We start from the raw sequence: 16,909 nt of genomic DNA on the forward strand, positions 1-16,909 counted from the left end.
AAACTCTTCACCATAGTGTGGAAACTCTCCAGAAAGGAGCCCACAGTTCTACCAGATTTTTCAAACAGATACTGGAGAACAGAAGGACACTGAAAACTTAAAATGCGCACAGCCTTTATGTCTTAGGGGCAGCAACCACAAGGAATGATGCCATGGAAGGCCAAGAAAAATCAGTCACAAGGACACAAAAATACCCAGACCCACTGATCAGTGTACATTAGGTATATTTTTATTTACAGAGTAGAAATGCCTAATCAATTATAAGGTTAGACACCCAATAATTCAGCTTTTTTTCTTTTTTTGGTGTAAAAGTATATAAATATATACATAAAATTCTATGAAGTAAACATTATTAACTGTGATACAGTTAACATTCACTACTATCCTTATGCTAAGAGGCATCTCTTAAAGCTTAAATGCTGATTTCAAGATACCCTCTATAAAATACCTCTAACTGTACTACAAGGAGAAAAATTCTGCACCATGAACACGCTTTCAAAAGAGACTACTAAAAGGTCTTTGTAATAAAGTTTACAAGATAAAAATACTGTTTCATCCCTCCCACTTCCCCACCCTGAAAGAAACAAATACCCCAAAACAGGTGCAGAACTGCAGGAAGTAGTATAGGATTACTTTTTTTCTTCTTCTTTACTTTTCTTTTTAAATTAAAATATTTTTATTTCTGTATTTTATGACATACTAAGGAAGCTGCAAAAAAAATGCAGCTTTATAAAATATTGTTATACAAAAATCTCACATGTTCATCCATGGGGTTGAAGATAATAGTGGTATTGTATGAGCTATCCCTTTCCCTTAAAACTATATACCTTATTTGGAATGATGGAGAGACTTCATAGAAAAGGCATTGGACAGCAACTGAAGAAAGGGATTAGAAAACTATTGGCAAGACAAAATGCTCCAAAGCCTCTCAATCTCCTTGCTTCCATATTTTAAATGCACTTCTGCTTCAGTATTTTATTTGTCTCTCTGTTTTTCTTCATCCTGGAGTTGGTTCAGGACATAAAGGACAACTTGATAGCAGAATATGTACTGATCCTGTAAGGAAAAGGAAATTACAGAACATGTGAAAAATGCCTGCACACCTAAGTGCTCTCACTTGCACTTCACAGTTGTAGAGCGCTTTTAATACTAATTATACTATTACATAAAACCACCATCACCAAATCCCAAAGAAAACAAAAGATTCCAAAAAACAAACAAACAAAAAACCTCCCCTAACAAACAAAAAGGCCACAGTGGAAAAATATGCAACTTCAACTTAAAGCAAATGCAGACACTCTTCTGCTACTAAAGATAATATTTCATTTGGGACATTTACCTTTCTTTCACACCGAAACAACCTAACGGAGACTAGGCACTTTACATAAGCAGAAATGAAGACAGCACGTGAATTTCAAGGACTTGCACCAATGCCAACTAATACAGAACCCAGAAGACAGTGAACTTCTTTCCTTAATCTGAGTGATAGAGGTGTGGGGCTGATAGATGTTTTGGGGTGTGAGGTGGGGATGGGGCAGATAGTTTACTTATTTGATTTCAGGGTTTTTTCCAACTATGACTTCACAATTGCTTCCCATTCAAAGAAAAAGTTCAGATTTTAACAAGACCTTGTGATGACCATCTCTAAAGTTAATTAGCTCTAGATCCAGAGTATTCTTAAAAGATTGAACTTCTGGATGAATATATTACCAGAAGAGATCTCAAGACATATCACTGATTCATGGCAGCTACAGTTAGGCCTTCTCTTCAGTTTATAATGCAACTTCAAACCAAAAAAGCTTAACTGACCTCCTCTATAAACACATGCTTTTGAAGATGAGAACTCACTTTTTTTTAAACACAGATCAAATCAACACAGCATGTTAAAAACAGCTTGTGTTTATAAATGTTAAATACATCCTGCTACTCATATGATTCAATTCTTGTGACACAAGTGTCACATTACAGTGCACAAAAACAATTGCTGTGTGCATCACAAAGCTCTCTGGCACTTCAGGTGGTTCAGTGAATGCCTGGGGAATCCAGACCTACCTCTGTCTGAACCATTCCGTGTCTCTGCAGACGCATGGTGCGCACCAGATCCGAGATGTCGAACTACCAAAACAAACGTCAAGTTAAACACAAAAAAGACAGACATGCAGAACAAAGGAACATCCCCAGCATCAAACCAGGGAAAAGAATTAGGTACATCAGTAATGAAACAAATAATTCACTACAGCCTATGTTTGTCTGGTAGGTAATCAGCCTGTGCTGTCTCTGGGCAATCTGGATGTGGCCCTACATCTGACACTCCCCCCTTTTCTTGTGTTCTTTCTGGACAAAGGCTCTCTTGCTTACTCTAAGCTAAGCATGCAGAAAAGAGAGTTTCAGACATTCAGAGGGAGCGCAGAAACTCCACTGAGCTAAGCGTGACCTGGCTCACCTTCCTTAGAAATTCACCACAGTTTTGCTACCCCAGGCCACTGAAGGACATAAACATAAGGAAGCTAGCACCCTCCTGTGGATCACCCTAGAAAGCGACCCCTGGTTGCGCTGGAAAAGTCAATTCACACACCCCTTCCACCAATTGGCCAAGTCATCATGGCAACACCATTTTTCCCATGCCATGTGCCAGAAGTGAACTATGGTAGAAGATGTCCTTGCAACATACTTCAAGTGGCACCTGGCTGCTGAGGTTCCCTGAGCTAACCCACTGGATATTAGAGCTCTCCCCGCCTGGGATCACCAGCAAAGAAACATGGTACTGCCAACAGCACGGCACACTCTTTAAGAGATTGCATGGATTCAGTGGAACACACTTCCTGCAGGTCAGGAGCACCCCTGGGCCATCCCCCGGGATACTCACCTCGAGGTCTCTGCTGATCAGCCCCAGGACCACGTCTATGCAGATGAGGGTGCCCGACCTGCCGATGCCCGCGCTGCAGTGGGTGATGATGGGGCCCGCCTTGTGCACGTGCCGCATGTAGGAGATGAAGGTGAGCAGCTCATCCGGCTGCGAGGGCGTGTCGTGGTCAGGCCAGGCAACAAAGTTCAGGTGGGAAATGTGCCGCACTTCACCCGTCTGAGGAGCAAAAACAACACCACCGTTGGGCACGTGGCAAGAATAAAAAGAAATGGAGTTCCCAAAGAAAAGTCTCTTTTCTCCCAAAGAAAAGTCTCAATACAACAAGAGCTAAACTGGAAATCACTAGTAAGTAATTTAAAAGTGTAAGGTTCACTGTGCAGACTGAGCTGATCACACAGAGGAGTCAAGCAGCCAGGCTGAATTATTAGTGAATTGATACCCCTACATATGTTTCTGTGGCCAATGGGAGCCAAAATTTAGAGTCTCATTAGCATAATGAAATCATAGCCTGGCCCAAATGCTTTCTCCTGTAAAGGTCACAAAGCAGCACGAGCTGCAACAAGGAACAGCTGCCCAGTAATAATCACTGGGCCAAGAGGAGAAGCCCTGGGTTACCTTTTGACATAGACAATGCAAGTGAAAGCAGGAAAGCCAGAAGTATAAAGATAAATATGGCAACAGAGAAAAAACTCTTAAGTGTGCAGAATTAGATTCACTCACCTGAATCTCTTCAAGCTCCAGCACTCTGATGATGAAGCTCTTCAGCTGCTGAAGTCTCACCAGAGCAAGGCGTAGTCTGTCATTGATCATGGTGGTTTTATTGAGCACATCTGGCCAGTAACGCTGACACTTTATCTTTTCTCCCTCGACCTCCTGAGTCATCATGGCAATCACAGTACAGTTTTGCTCCCAAACCATTTGCCAGAAATCTGCTACAGTAGTAGGAAGAGGTCCTTGGCATGCAATGTAAACAAACTCCTCGTTCCCCACGGGCATGCGAATGAAGCTGGCATTGATGTATCCTCCTTCCACCCCGAGAGGGACTCTGGTGGTGTCATCTGTCATCCCCACACAACAGAGAGACCTCATGTTAGGTGTGCACATCATCTCACCTTCTCCAGTACAGGTGCTGAGCCTTACACACTCACACAGCACTTATCTCCACTGATGCTTCCACAGCTTGCTTTAGAAGAAATAAATCACTTAAATACTTAATTTAGGACACTAATCAGTGCTTTTAATAAAGAAAAAGATGTCTGCAGGAGAAATATAAATCAGCAGACAGGAGAGATAAGCGATCTGAACTGCAGCAATGCTGAAAAACAAAGGTTCAGTTTTTCTCACATAGAACTAACCTCTCAGTTCTTACTTCTTAACATCTAAAAAGCAGAATTTTATGGCAGGACATTTACTGAAAATAGTATACATGTCTGTTTTGCCAATCCTGTATGAGTAAAACTGAAAAAAAACTTGTCTGGTTTCACATGTATATATCATTTAAAACACTGGATCTGCTAAAACAAATGAAAGATCTGTGAACATCCATTCCCACTTACCACAGTATAGTAGTATATTGTTCACTGATCTTAAACTGCTTCATAAATGCTTGCTTTATTTTCATCCTTACTAGGATCAAGAATCAAACCATCCCACCCCTGATCCGATCCATCTGACCATACAGGTGGTGACAGAATGTCAACTGTGAATTTCAAATGAGTTAGGACTTACAAGGAAGTATGTTTTTATATCTGTTCTTTCTCCTGTTCTCCTTTGCTTGTCCAATCAAACACTGATCGAGAGGTTTTAACTCCTGAAGGTTCTGAAAAGAAGCAATTACATGTGCATTAGGAAACACTGATTGGTAATAATAGCAAGAGTGGTTATGTTATCAAGTCATAAACAAAAAGAATAATTAAAAATCAAATCCTAATGTGGATATGCAAAATAATGCAGTCACAGGAAGGAATATTTTACATAGCCAAGAAAATGAAATGAACAAAAAAAACCCCCCACAAATCAAACCCTATAACTATCAGTAAATATTTTATCTCATTCTCTCAAAAAAGAGATCATGTAACGTGGTTTACTTAAGACTTTAGAAATCAGAAAAATATGATTTCGCATTCAGCAGCTGGACTTAACAGCCTTTGTCTATGCCTGTTTACATTATATTCACTTGGTAATTTACCAGAAGCAAGAATGATGCAAAAATCGCTTATGAACTGAATTCAAACCGATCTCATCTCTCAGCAGCTTGTGGGAGAAGGGAGAGAAGTCTCTGGTGTCAAGCCTTTTCATCTCTTTTGAGCTTCCAATTAAAGAGCTGTGGAATTCAAGGCAGTGATAATCCAGCCATTCTATTTTTGTTTCATACTGGGAAAAAGGACTTTAAAGGACAAATAGTTACTCACTTCAATCTCTTTAGAAGGGACTCCCTGTTCCAGCAATCCACGCAACATCCTGATCACCGACTTCAATTTGGCTCCTGAATATTTGCCTCCAGGGAGCACATTCACAGTAGGGAGTGCAGAGATCTCTTCATTTGTCACTAGGGGGAAATCTAGCAGAAGATATAAATATAAATAAATAGCTAAAACCAGGGAAACATAAACTGAAGCTCACAGTTGGATTTGCATGTTGCTGTTCACCACTGCACTGCCTGTTTTCTCCTGAATGCCCCCATACACAGAGAGAACACAGCTCTCCTCTTTAGTTTGACAGGCAAAAAAAAAAAAATTAACTAGCAAAACCAGTAAGAAAAAATCACCTCTGATGAATCCAGTAACTAAGAGGAGTATTTTCCTGAACTTCCAATAAATACCTTGATACAAACTTCAAGTACATTTTAAATGTAAACTTCTTCACACAATAATTTACAAAAACAGATGGACAGGCACAGGGATAATTCAGAACTCTCCACATTACAGCCTGTGACTTGTTTTTAGCATTAATACTCAACATGTATACAGCACATCTTACAATTATCTCTTGGAAGGACATTTTTTTTCCAATACAGCTTGCCTCCCACCAGGCCCTCAGTGCTTCTCTGAAGCACAACAAAATTCATAAACCAAGAATCTCTCCGGTATTGCAATTAGAAGCGTCCTAAACCTACTGACTTAATCTGAAGTATCACATGGATTATCCTCTCTTCTTTAAATGAATGCAAAGGACTGTTGTATATGAACTTCAGGAACTTACATTTCTAATGCTAGCTCAAAAAAAGTGAAGACTAAATTCTGCCAAACACATCAAACTATATAGATGCCACTCTGCCACACTGACCAGCACTGGAAGAATGACAGTCAAGATAAAAGTAGGGCCTAATCTGAGCATGGGGTAGCTGGTATGTACACATGATGTATCAATCTAATCACAGTCAAACATATATTTATTGTTGGAGCTTTTGTGAGACAGATACTGAGGAAGGAAGTATCTCAGCTGGTCCCAGCTTTCTACAACTACAGACACAACACTGCCAATACTTGTTCCTATTAACTCTAACACACTTACCACACAAAAATGTAGAGATCCTTCCCAGAGCATTGCTGAGCTGTTAGAATCCCCCTTCTACCTGTCATGACACCCTCAAAACATATCCAGGATGTCTCAAAATTCACTTCTGTTTCTATAATGTGACCCTGAAGTTTCCCACTAATTATGTAAAATGTCCTTGCCTTTATTCACACGCTCCTGGCTGACTGATTCAATCGGCAGCTTGTCACTTCCCCACGTGATCTCCTCCTCATCTGCCTGGCTCAAGGAAGGCTGTGGAGGAGATCTATAAGAGGACAAGGTATGGAAGTAAGAAATAACACCTAGAACCAACACACTTGCAACCTAGTTTAAAAAATAAAAAAACAAACCCCACCAGAAAGTAATTCATAGCTACAATTATTTCTGGACTGGAACCCTATACCAGAGATCTCAAAAACACAACTTTTTTGCACCCCCTGCCTTTTTTTTTTTTACATCCCCAAAGGGGATTTGAAAAGGTAACAGAGGAAAAAGAGCCAGGAATATACAAATCTAGTAATAACTACCACTGCAATCATTTTTCAAAGGCTAAGCAATTAAATAGCATCCAATAGCAGAATTGTACCACTCACACAATTCACTGCACTCGAGTATCTATTTTCAATTGCAATTTTTCTAGCTTTGTTGAAGATACTGATGAATGTATTTTAGGTCATAATGTCACCAAGTCTCAACCCCAAACTTCCCACAAGCTTAACAACATAAAACCATATACATTTTCATTGAAATTTCACTTGGACTAAAATTATTTCACTAAGAAAAACAACTTTGGGAATATATAAAATTCAAAGTGGCTCAAAGGGACAGCTAGCTAGTAACTTCAGTCATATGCTTCATGCTACATGGAAAAAACAGCAAGCCCCAGGCATCCAAATGGGAGCTGATGGAGCAGAGGAACTCTACATTTGAGTTGCAGTGGTCTAAAACCAGAAGATGTAACATTAATAAAGGTTGTATAGATTTGAACTGAAGACAGCACTGATTGAATGTTTTCTTCACATCCAAGTACTCAGCTGTTAGCACAACAATGTTATTTGGAGAATCTGAACAAAGTCCAGTTACCTGCTACAACCACATATGAAAGGAACAGACAAACAAGAGACAAAAGTAGGGTGTAGTAAACCACATAAAGCTGACTAGTATTCAAGAAAATTACAACTTTTAAATAAGGAACAGACCAAGAGAACAATTCAACAAGACATTGCACAGATATTTTATTGAGTTTGTTTCGGGGGTGGTTTCTTGGGTTTTTTTGTTGTTGTTTTTCTCTCATTCCAACATATTACACTTCAGACTTCCAGACTTCATGGGTTTGCTTTCAACCAACACTAGAAAAGAAATTTTACCTTTCTGGCACAGCTTTTACTTCACAAAAGTCTTCACAAGCATTTACATGTGTTGCCTAGAAGAAGAAGTATTTCAAAACACATTAAAAGACAAAGTTGTAACATTCACATACTGCAAATTTTCAACAACTAACAATTACAGGGACTGTTTCTGAAGGGTACTAAGTTCAAAACAGCACATAATGGAAGACTTTCCTCTTTTAGACATCTCATTAACCCAAAATAACAGAGGACGAGAACACTGAGCACTTGGACAGATACTCTACTGTAACAAGGCCAAAAAGCTATATTAAAATCACTCCTGACTCTCAGCAGCAGTAGAGTCACCTAAGTTTTCCCCAGTTGGCTTTTTTTGTTTCTAATACTTAGAAACCCTTTAGGAGCTAAGCTTGATAGTGAAAACTTCTGCCTCAGAGCTGCCAAGCCACAGTTCCTATACTTTGGATATGGAACACACCTCTAAATGATACACACTCCTATTCACACCTTCCTCAGCAGACAATGAAGACTCTGCAGCATAGAGGAAGGCATTTCCATCCTTCTTTTGAGAACAGCTCTAGAAAATCATTTATACTTTTTAGGCCAACTTGCTTTTCCAGTGCCATACTGGGACAATTTTACTCATGGCTCTTCCTAGAGCACATTGACACAGAGCCAGATTCCTGATTTGATTTTCAGCTCTACTAACTGGACAGAAAGCTGCAAGAGCCAGGATGTGCTGGAGAGACAGAGTTCTGCTGATTTGAAACAAGAGACAAAACCCAGGCATCCAGTGACTGATGTAAAACAGGACACACAATAACACAGAGTAAACCACATATAGAAGTTATTCAAGCTAATGAACTTATCCTAGCAAAAAGCAGCAAGAGAACAAATTTTAAACCCACATTTTGGACAATAAGGTCTACACAGCACTCATTTTCACTGTGACTGCTTCCCTTCTTTCAGCAGGAATCACTGAAATCTTTAAGATTAAAAAGCTGAAGTAGCATTAACAAAGTAGTTTTATTACCACTCTTTTTGAAAAAAAAGCTGATGGACTTCAAATGATAGTGTAAAATAACTTTAAGCTTTTTTCTCTTACATAGGTAATTTATGGTAATCATATGCTATTTAAAAATAAATGTTTACACACCATCTAAAGCTACTACCCACAGTGATGTTCTCATTTAAAGGCCATGTAATGTTATTTCCACCAATTCTATGCCAATAAGGAAAAAAAACTGGAAGAGCACTTGCCAGCTTCCTGCCATCCTACCTCTGAAAAATCTTCAGGTAAAGATGACCCATCACAGTCTGTGTCCTCAGACTTATCTTCTGACACCCTTCCATTCATCTCTGCTGAACAGGAAAATCAGGGGAGAGAGCATAAACACACCAGAAAATGCCCAGATGTGAATCCTGTTCCACCTGTCTGGCACCAGACAGGGAATACAGGTGCCAGAATAAGGCACATTTTGAGGCCCTTTGCTACCAGAGTGTTGGAAAAGAGTTCTTACAGCATAGGGTAAACAGACTTTAGGTTTCTTTTTTTTATAACTGGAACAGCTGCCATGGTATGTGAGGTTGTTTGCACAGAGTATCTCTGTCACAGCATAACTGATGGACAGGCTGCAGTTACTGAGTTATCACATTCCCCCTGCCAGTGGTTTTTCTGCAATTCAGTTGGATTTAGACCAGCAGTAGGTCCAAACCAGGATTCTACTCACTCCTTGCATTAACAAAATGTAATTAGGACATGCCAGATAAAATCTGGCTTGTATCTGTCTGCTGTGGAAGCACCCTGCTGCCAAACCCTATGGATTCAATTCATCTTCAGTCACAAAGGACAGCCTACAGGAAACTGGAAGTACTGGAGCTCCAATGATATTCCTCAGCTGAGATCCTGGCACAGCCAGAACCTCAGTGATCCCTGACTTCTAATGCAATGACCAATGACAACAACCCAATGACCCTGCAGTCATGACCTGCAATAATTACAATTTTGAAAGGTGTATATTGAGTTTTAGAAGCAATCTCTACAGAAGCAGCAAGCACCTTGCTTGAATTTTTGGAGCATGCATACAGAGCGTGACACCACAAAGGAACTACAAACCCTACTCCTCACTACATTTGAGTTAATATCAAGTAAAACTGAGGAGATGGAATGAAGCAAGAGAAAGGTGTACAGTCAAAAGGAGGTACTGAAAAAGAGCCAATCTTTCTAAAATAGACAAAGCAGGCTGGTGAATTGTTGGTTTTGAGAGATCTCAACACATTTCCAAGTTGTGCAATCTGAAGTCAATGAAATGCTGAAATGCTTCAGTACACCAACAAGACTGCAGCTGCAGGACCAGGTACCCAAACAATAGGAATGTCACTCAAGAGACAACTCTAGAATAGGAATAATTTTTCCAGATTACTTAAAGAAAAATTCAGATTTTTCAAACCAGAACCTCACTTATTACATTGCATCTCAAATTTATGGTAATCAGCAACTATTTGTCTGTGTTCAACTTGGGAAACTACCAGTTCAGATATCAAATAAATATCAATCAACTCCCCCTGTTGACAAATCAACTGCTTATTTGGCACCTTGTTTCAGTGATTTGCTGTCAGGGATGTTCTTTTCAAATGGCTCACGTTACCTGGCAGGTGATTTTCTGATGCAGCCTTCTTGAGATGGAGAAGACTCTGAGCCTCTGAAGTTGCATTATTCTGATTTAAGAGGTTCTGGGCTTCCTCATCTACAACATCCAACAGATATTGGACAACTTCATTGTGATCATCCTCATCATAATACTCATCATCTGGAACATCTGCTCCTGAAGGCAAACAGTGCAAAATGACAAATTTTCCCAGTACAGAATGGTTTGGTAGAACTAATTTAAAGGGGCAGACACATGGCATTATTTCTAGCTGTTACCATGGCCTTCCTTTATTTCTCTCTAACATAAAATCCAATTTCTATAAATCTACCTTCAACATCAACTAACTCCCATTAAAAAAAGCACAAGACTTGGAAATGATCTAAAAGTGACTGCCAGTCTAACATTTGTTTATTTCAGGATATTCAACCATGTTGTGATTCTCTTGCACTGGTGCAATAAATGCAGAAAAATGCAGTCCCCATCTCACCTCCTCTTACCTGATTTGTCAATGTGTTTAGGAAAATCTGACATCTGGTTGGTAAATCCAAGGGAAGGTGCATCTTCTGCTCCTGAGAGGTTCATCAGTGCTTTCGTGTGATGGATATTGTTTTCTGTACTTCCCTGAGAAGGTCCCAGGATGCCATTGCCATTGATCTGAGGAAGCAAAGAACAATTAACAAATTGTTACAAATTAACTCTGCCTGGCAGTTTGTTGAAGCAGCAACCAATCACTAAAAAGTTCTCACCTCTCCTCAGCAACAAATAAAAACCTCTATTCATATCATCTGAGGTATCTGGGTGATGGGTGGGAAGTTTCACATGACAAGAGCAAATAAAAAAAATATTAAAGCAACTAAGAAAAAAAACCCATGCTGATGAAGCAGCAGCTTCTACAAGAAGAAAAAAAACCCATGCTAACGAAGCAGCAGCTTCTACAAGAAGGAAAAAACCCCATGCTAATAAAGCAGCAGTTTCTACAAGAAGAAAAAAAACCCATGCTAACAAAGCAGCAGCTTCTACAAGAGAACACATGGTAGTACTTAACATTATTTTAATCCCTATAAAATGTATGCAAGCTTTAGTATTTCTGGTCCCACTACAACAGCATTTCTATGGAAAAACTAAGGGGGAAAAAAGAAAGAAAACCACCTAGCAAATGTAATACAAAAACATCTGCAGAAACTGTGGGCTGAATGGAGTATTCTGGATGATAGCCTTACATCCTTCTCATAAGACAATTTGTCTTCCAACAAAGCAGTGCCAAAAGAAAGAGTAGATCAATTAAAAAAACTTGCATATTTATAATGATCACTGCTTACCCATGTCAATTGATAAGAGTGGGTTTGTTTACTTTGATCAACAGATTGTTTCATTCATTTATTTAGTTTTAAGTGTTTGAAGTAGATTCTTTTGTCTGGTTAATGGTAACAGGCACTAGAGAGGAGCATTTACCTGGGGCCCATAACCATCAGTTGACTTCTCTGTTTTATCACAGGGATCACCACAGGAACAACCTAAACAAAAATGGGGAAAAAACAACAACTTTTTCTCTGAAATTAAATTAGCCCCCACTGATTATTTTTATACAAGAAGCAAGTAGTATTTAATACCACGTTATGACATGAGTAGCATTTCTGCCTGGTTTCTGTGCATTGCCAAACTTCTGTCTGAATGACTACACTTCATATAATGGCTTTTTGAATGTTCTATTTAATGTGATCAGAAAGCATGAATGCTAATACAAGTAACCAATTCAAAGCAAAGAGAAATGCTGATAAATAATCTAACAACTTACAGTGGAAACATGCACCTTTGACAACAGTGTTGATCCATTTTCCTCAAAATGTATACAAGACACAGCTCTACAAACACCTGTCATTGACTGTTATTTTTTTAAAAATATCATCTGACACTTGAGTCCTCCTTCAAAGGAACCCTTCTGCTCTATATTAGAGAGAATTTCTATATTACACAAGAAATGATATCATAAAAACACTATTGGTGAATCTCTTTTCATGGAGCTTTTAGAGCAAACTCCTGTAGGAGCTGGTCACAATAAGCTGGACTAGGATAGTTTCTTATGGTCCATATCAGTTCCTTTATTTTTATAAACAGGTGCATTTCACTTGCTATGAGTATGCACACAGATCTTACCATTAGCTTTCATTGGCCATGGACTTGAGTTCTCAGGGATTTTGGATTTTGGGAACACTGCATGACCATCTCTGTGAAAAGAAATATTTACAGGAATATTTATTTAAAAAATAAGCATATCACAGTAATCAATAGATATTGAAGTAAACACTGGTAAAACTGCTAATCATTCCCAACCAACTTGGTGTCACTTGCAAACTGAGTGAGGACACATCCAATCCCCTCTTCCAAATCATCAATAAAGAAATGAAACTGAACTGGCCCCAGTACTGAGCCTTGGGAAAACCCCACCAGCACCATTCACCATCACTCTCTCACTCCAGCCAGTTTTTAACCCAGTGAAGAGCATGTCTCCACAGCATGGGCTGCCAGCTTCTCCAGGAGAATGCTGTGGGAGACAGCCTCAGAGATTTCACTCAATCCAGCAGACACATCCACAGCCTTTTCCCTATCCACCAGATGGGGAGCCCATTATGAAAGTAGATCAGGTGGGCCAGGCAGGACCTGGCTTTCCTGCACTTCTGGCTGGACCTGATCCCCTTGTGCTGTACACGCTGTGTGGTCACACTCGAGGTGATCTGTTCTGTAACATCCCCTAGCTCTGAGGTCAGCCTGACAGGCCTGTAGCTCCCTGCATCCTGCAGATGAGTGTCACACTGGCCAGCCTGCAGTCATCTGGGACCTCCCTGGGGAGCCAGGACCGATGACAAATGATGGAGAGTGGCTTGGTGAGTTCTCCTGCCAGCTCCTTGCATATCCTTGGATGAATTCCATCCATCCTCACAGACCTGTGAGTGCCCAAGTGCCACAGCAGGTCTCTGACTAATTCCTCCTGGATTGCAAGGGTCTATTTGAACACTTGTAGTTCATAGCTGGACACAGCCTAGTGCTCCCAAGACACAGAAAGCACAGCAAGTATCATGTACCCTTGTGCCCCGCTGCAGCACAAAAGCTGTGAATTTACAGACCCTTTCTGTAGAGTCAGTCCTCAGTAACATGTGGTGAATTTTCTGTCATACGAGGAACTGGTTTTACTCATACACTCATAGATACACTCATACAATCATGCAAGAAAAACAAAAAGTACAGGGAAGCATCTGCTTCCAGAACACACCTGGTTGCTTTGAGCACCACTGTTGGGAGGCATGTTTCCAGCATTCTTTTGGCTTCTTTCAGAGTCATTCCTTGTGTGCTTACTCCATTAATGTAATGGATAATATCTAGTACATGGAGACTCTCCTCTCTGGCAGCAACAGATCTGGGGAGAATGTCACTAATATACACAGCTTGATAAAGGCTGTCATGGCCTCCTGATAAGGACAAACCTTTGCAGGGAAAGAAGGGGAAAACAATAAAAATCAAGGTTTCTTAGTAACTGAAGGGGGAGATTTTCCTTTAGGGCAAAAAGCAGATTAATTCCGTGTTACCTAGCTCCTCCTTATGGCACATCAGTGTAATGTCAGGCAGCAAATGAGGCAACACTGGCATCTTTGGTAACTCCAGAACACGCCCTAGCACTAATCTGACAGTCCTTGGGGCAGCTCGCAGAAAGTTGACAGCGTCAGTATGGCTCATGTTGGTGACATCGATGTCATTCACCTGCGAGGACCAAAGCAACACAGGTGTCCTGGTTAGGTCCCAAGTAAGACAGCATTACTGAGGAAGAAGGAAGGAACATTGCTATTCTCAAGTGCTATTGAATCATGCCTATCAGAATGTGCTATCTTTATCCTTTAACCACATTTGACCTGGCCTACAACACAGTTCACTTTTTCTTTTTTGGACTCGAAGTTGTCCTTTTTGTGCAAGCCCTGTACATGCAAAGGTGAATTCTCTCACTTTTATGAGTCGGTCTCCGGGCCGCAGTCTCCCATCGCTTTTGGCAGGATCCTGAACGATGTCGTGAACGTAGCAGCCGACACTGTCGTTACCTTTGGTCACTGTAAAACCCAGACTGCCCTTGTCTGACTTGGTCAGAGTCACTCGGAGCTCCACTTCCTAGGGGGACAAAACAGCACTTTACAAACAGGCAATCAGAAGAAATAAGAACATTTTACTGAATTTAAGACAACTGATTTACCTGCTGATTTAAGTGTGACAAAAGCCTGGAACAACATTTCTTATCAGGCTCATCTTAAATGCTTCAAATAAGCATCTCTAATGAGTTCAAGACAGAACCAAATAATGTTTTACATGGAAATAACATGGGGCCAAAAGTCTATGAATTAAACAAAATTTTGAAGGCACACATCAAAACTCACACCTTATTTTACCCTAATCTAGCTGCCATATACAAGAAAGGCTCTGTATTTTTAAATATCTCAACACATCCATAATTATTCAGGACAAAGTAAGTGAGCATATTTTGCTACAGTAAGACACAAAACCATAGAGCTTATCTGGAACCTGAACACATGTACGTGTTTTGCTCACTTTAATTTGCATTAATTTTGATTTGAAAGATATGGATCTGTCTCATTTGCATTAAAAAAAAAATCACAGAGCACCAGGAAGGATGGAGAAAAATTTCTGAAGAAGGGACTAAGAAAAATACAGTTTCTTGTCAAAATGGGGTATTGGCTACTTATAAACTGGAATACCCTCACAACTGGGATGTATCAAGATTCCATTTTATTTTTTTTCCAATCTTTGAACAGATTATGTGGGGATATGGAAGTCCCTTCTGATACACAAGACACTTCTGTGGTGTCAAGTAGCTTTCTCAGAAAAGCCTCAAAAATAGGCTCCATCCTGCAGCAGAACAGAAAGTCTTTGGTATTCATATTTATAAATGCAGCAAAGAACAGGGTCTCCTGATGCCCTTGATGCCTCAATTTATTCTCTGACCTCTGAACAACCACCTAAAACTAAAAGAGCAGAAGCAAGATATCTGCCATTTAAGCTTCCTTTGAATACATGGTTGAGAGGTAACTAAACATTTAATGCCAAGGTTTCCAGGCAGAAATGACCCATGAAATGGACATACACACATCCACCTATGTACACATGGATGCCTCCACATTCCACAGAGGGAAATGTATCAACTCTTCAAGAGCTCACACAGAAAATACCTACAGACACTGGTATGAGCAGCTGCCATTGATTACAAATGGCAATGTATGTGCCATTTATTAGGCACACACCCAGAGTAGTGCAAGTATAACCTACAGCTATCCCATTTGTAAATTAATGTGCCTAATTTCTATCCACTCTCAAAATCACTGCTAAAACAACCACACCAGGACATTTATGCTCCTGAAAGACAGAAATAGTGCATTACTGGCTCATATTCTTCAGCATTTTTTTCCAGCTGGGTGAGTAATGAATCTATTTCTCCCAGGTGTGAAGTCAGCTCAGAGACAGGAGTAGCGTAACAGTCATTTATTAACATGGATGTGGTAACATCAGGTACAGTTCTACAGGTGGGGATCACTGGCAAATCCAAAGGCAGATCACTACAGATAAAGCAGAAAAAAAAAAAGAAAAACAGGAATAAGTACAATGTGACTGTCACTCACAAATTAATATATGAACCAAGGCTGACTTTTGCAGATCTAAAAAGCAAACCAAGAGAAGCATTTCTCTGAATAGGTCCAATGAACTACTTCTATAAACATCTCTGCAGGATGATGAGGTTCATTATCAGCAGCATACCTGTCCTCCAGCTCTGCCTTGCCGGGAGCCTCCTGATCAGGATACAGGATGGTGCGGACAGCGTCCCTCTGGCCAGGGTGTGCATCATACTGAGCCTGTGCCTCAGCTTCACCTGAGCCCTGGTACAACGCTGAACTCCAGCCCAGGCCCACCTGGGCTGCTGACTCCATCACCTCCTCATCACCACTTCTGCTGCTGTCACTGTAGCTGTCTCTTCTGGAGGGAGATTTTAGCCTTTTCTTGCTCAGATCAGTAGTTTCATTTTCATCTGAGCTGTCACCTTGTTCTCTATTTGATGGACCAGAAACTTCTCTGCTGACCTCTGGAAAAACTTGTTGGGGTGAATGGATGGGGGTCTAGAAAAGCAAAAACATTTAATTCACAATAATCCAGTTCTGACGACAAAAGAAAGTTTCAAAGACTGCATAAAATTACCAAAAAAAAAAAAAGGAGTCAGTGGCCACTGACTGAACTGTTGAAACACATCATAGGAGACTTTCAAAAAGTTCAATGCAACTTGGCCAAGAAAAAGCGTGCAAAACTCTGAAACTTATGCTGCTAAAAAACATTACATTCATTTAAGAAAAACAAAAATACTTTAGCTTCAGAAAGCCTACTGACAGATGTTTTAAACGTTGCCCAGCAGTCTTCTATGCAACTACCATCAAATCCCTGCCAACAAGAAGCTGAGGCTCACAGAGCTACTGAAGTCAAACCAACCT

At 40.2% G+C, this 16,909-nt stretch overlaps 1 protein-coding gene across 5 annotated transcripts in view; it reads right to left on the reverse strand.

The window, feature by feature from the left end:
• Window positions 1-207: 207 nt before the first annotated feature.
• Window positions 208-16,909, reverse strand: part of PTPN13 (protein tyrosine phosphatase non-receptor type 13) — a 112,059-nt gene continuing 95,357 nt past the window's right edge. For 4 of the 5 annotated variants that reach the window (XM_059844008.1, XM_059844007.1, XM_059844004.1 and 1 more), the window contains 18 exons: window positions 16,188-16,543; window positions 15,814-15,988; window positions 14,373-14,531; window positions 13,961-14,132; window positions 13,648-13,858; window positions 12,534-12,604; window positions 11,832-11,893; window positions 10,877-11,033; window positions 10,377-10,553; window positions 9,008-9,090; window positions 7,750-7,805; window positions 6,544-6,647; window positions 5,278-5,426; window positions 4,595-4,685; window positions 3,587-3,924; window positions 2,867-3,082; window positions 2,053-2,115; window positions 208-1,056 (listed from right to left, as the gene is read on the reverse strand). In XM_059844008.1, coding sequence (XP_059699991.1) covers window positions 976-1,056; window positions 2,053-2,115; window positions 2,867-3,082; window positions 3,587-3,924; window positions 4,595-4,685; window positions 5,278-5,426; window positions 6,544-6,647; window positions 7,750-7,805; window positions 9,008-9,090; window positions 10,377-10,553; window positions 10,877-11,033; window positions 11,832-11,893; window positions 12,534-12,604; window positions 13,648-13,858; window positions 13,961-14,132; window positions 14,373-14,531; window positions 15,814-15,988; window positions 16,188-16,543 — 2,721 coding nt within the window. In that variant the 3' untranslated portion in view covers window positions 208-975. The remainder of the gene's footprint in view (window positions 1,057-2,052; window positions 2,116-2,866; window positions 3,083-3,586; window positions 3,925-4,594; window positions 4,686-5,277; window positions 5,427-6,543; window positions 6,648-7,749; window positions 7,806-9,007; window positions 9,091-10,376; window positions 10,554-10,876; window positions 11,034-11,831; window positions 11,894-12,533; window positions 12,605-13,647; window positions 13,859-13,960; window positions 14,133-14,372; window positions 14,532-15,813; window positions 15,989-16,187; window positions 16,544-16,909) is intronic. The other variant, XM_059844006.1, reaches the window with a different exon arrangement.

The sequence above is a fragment of the Haemorhous mexicanus genome, chromosome 4 (assembly GCF_027477595.1).
Source record: "Haemorhous mexicanus isolate bHaeMex1 chromosome 4, bHaeMex1.pri, whole genome shotgun sequence".
Lineage (NCBI taxonomy): Eukaryota > Metazoa > Chordata > Aves > Passeriformes > Fringillidae > Haemorhous > Haemorhous mexicanus.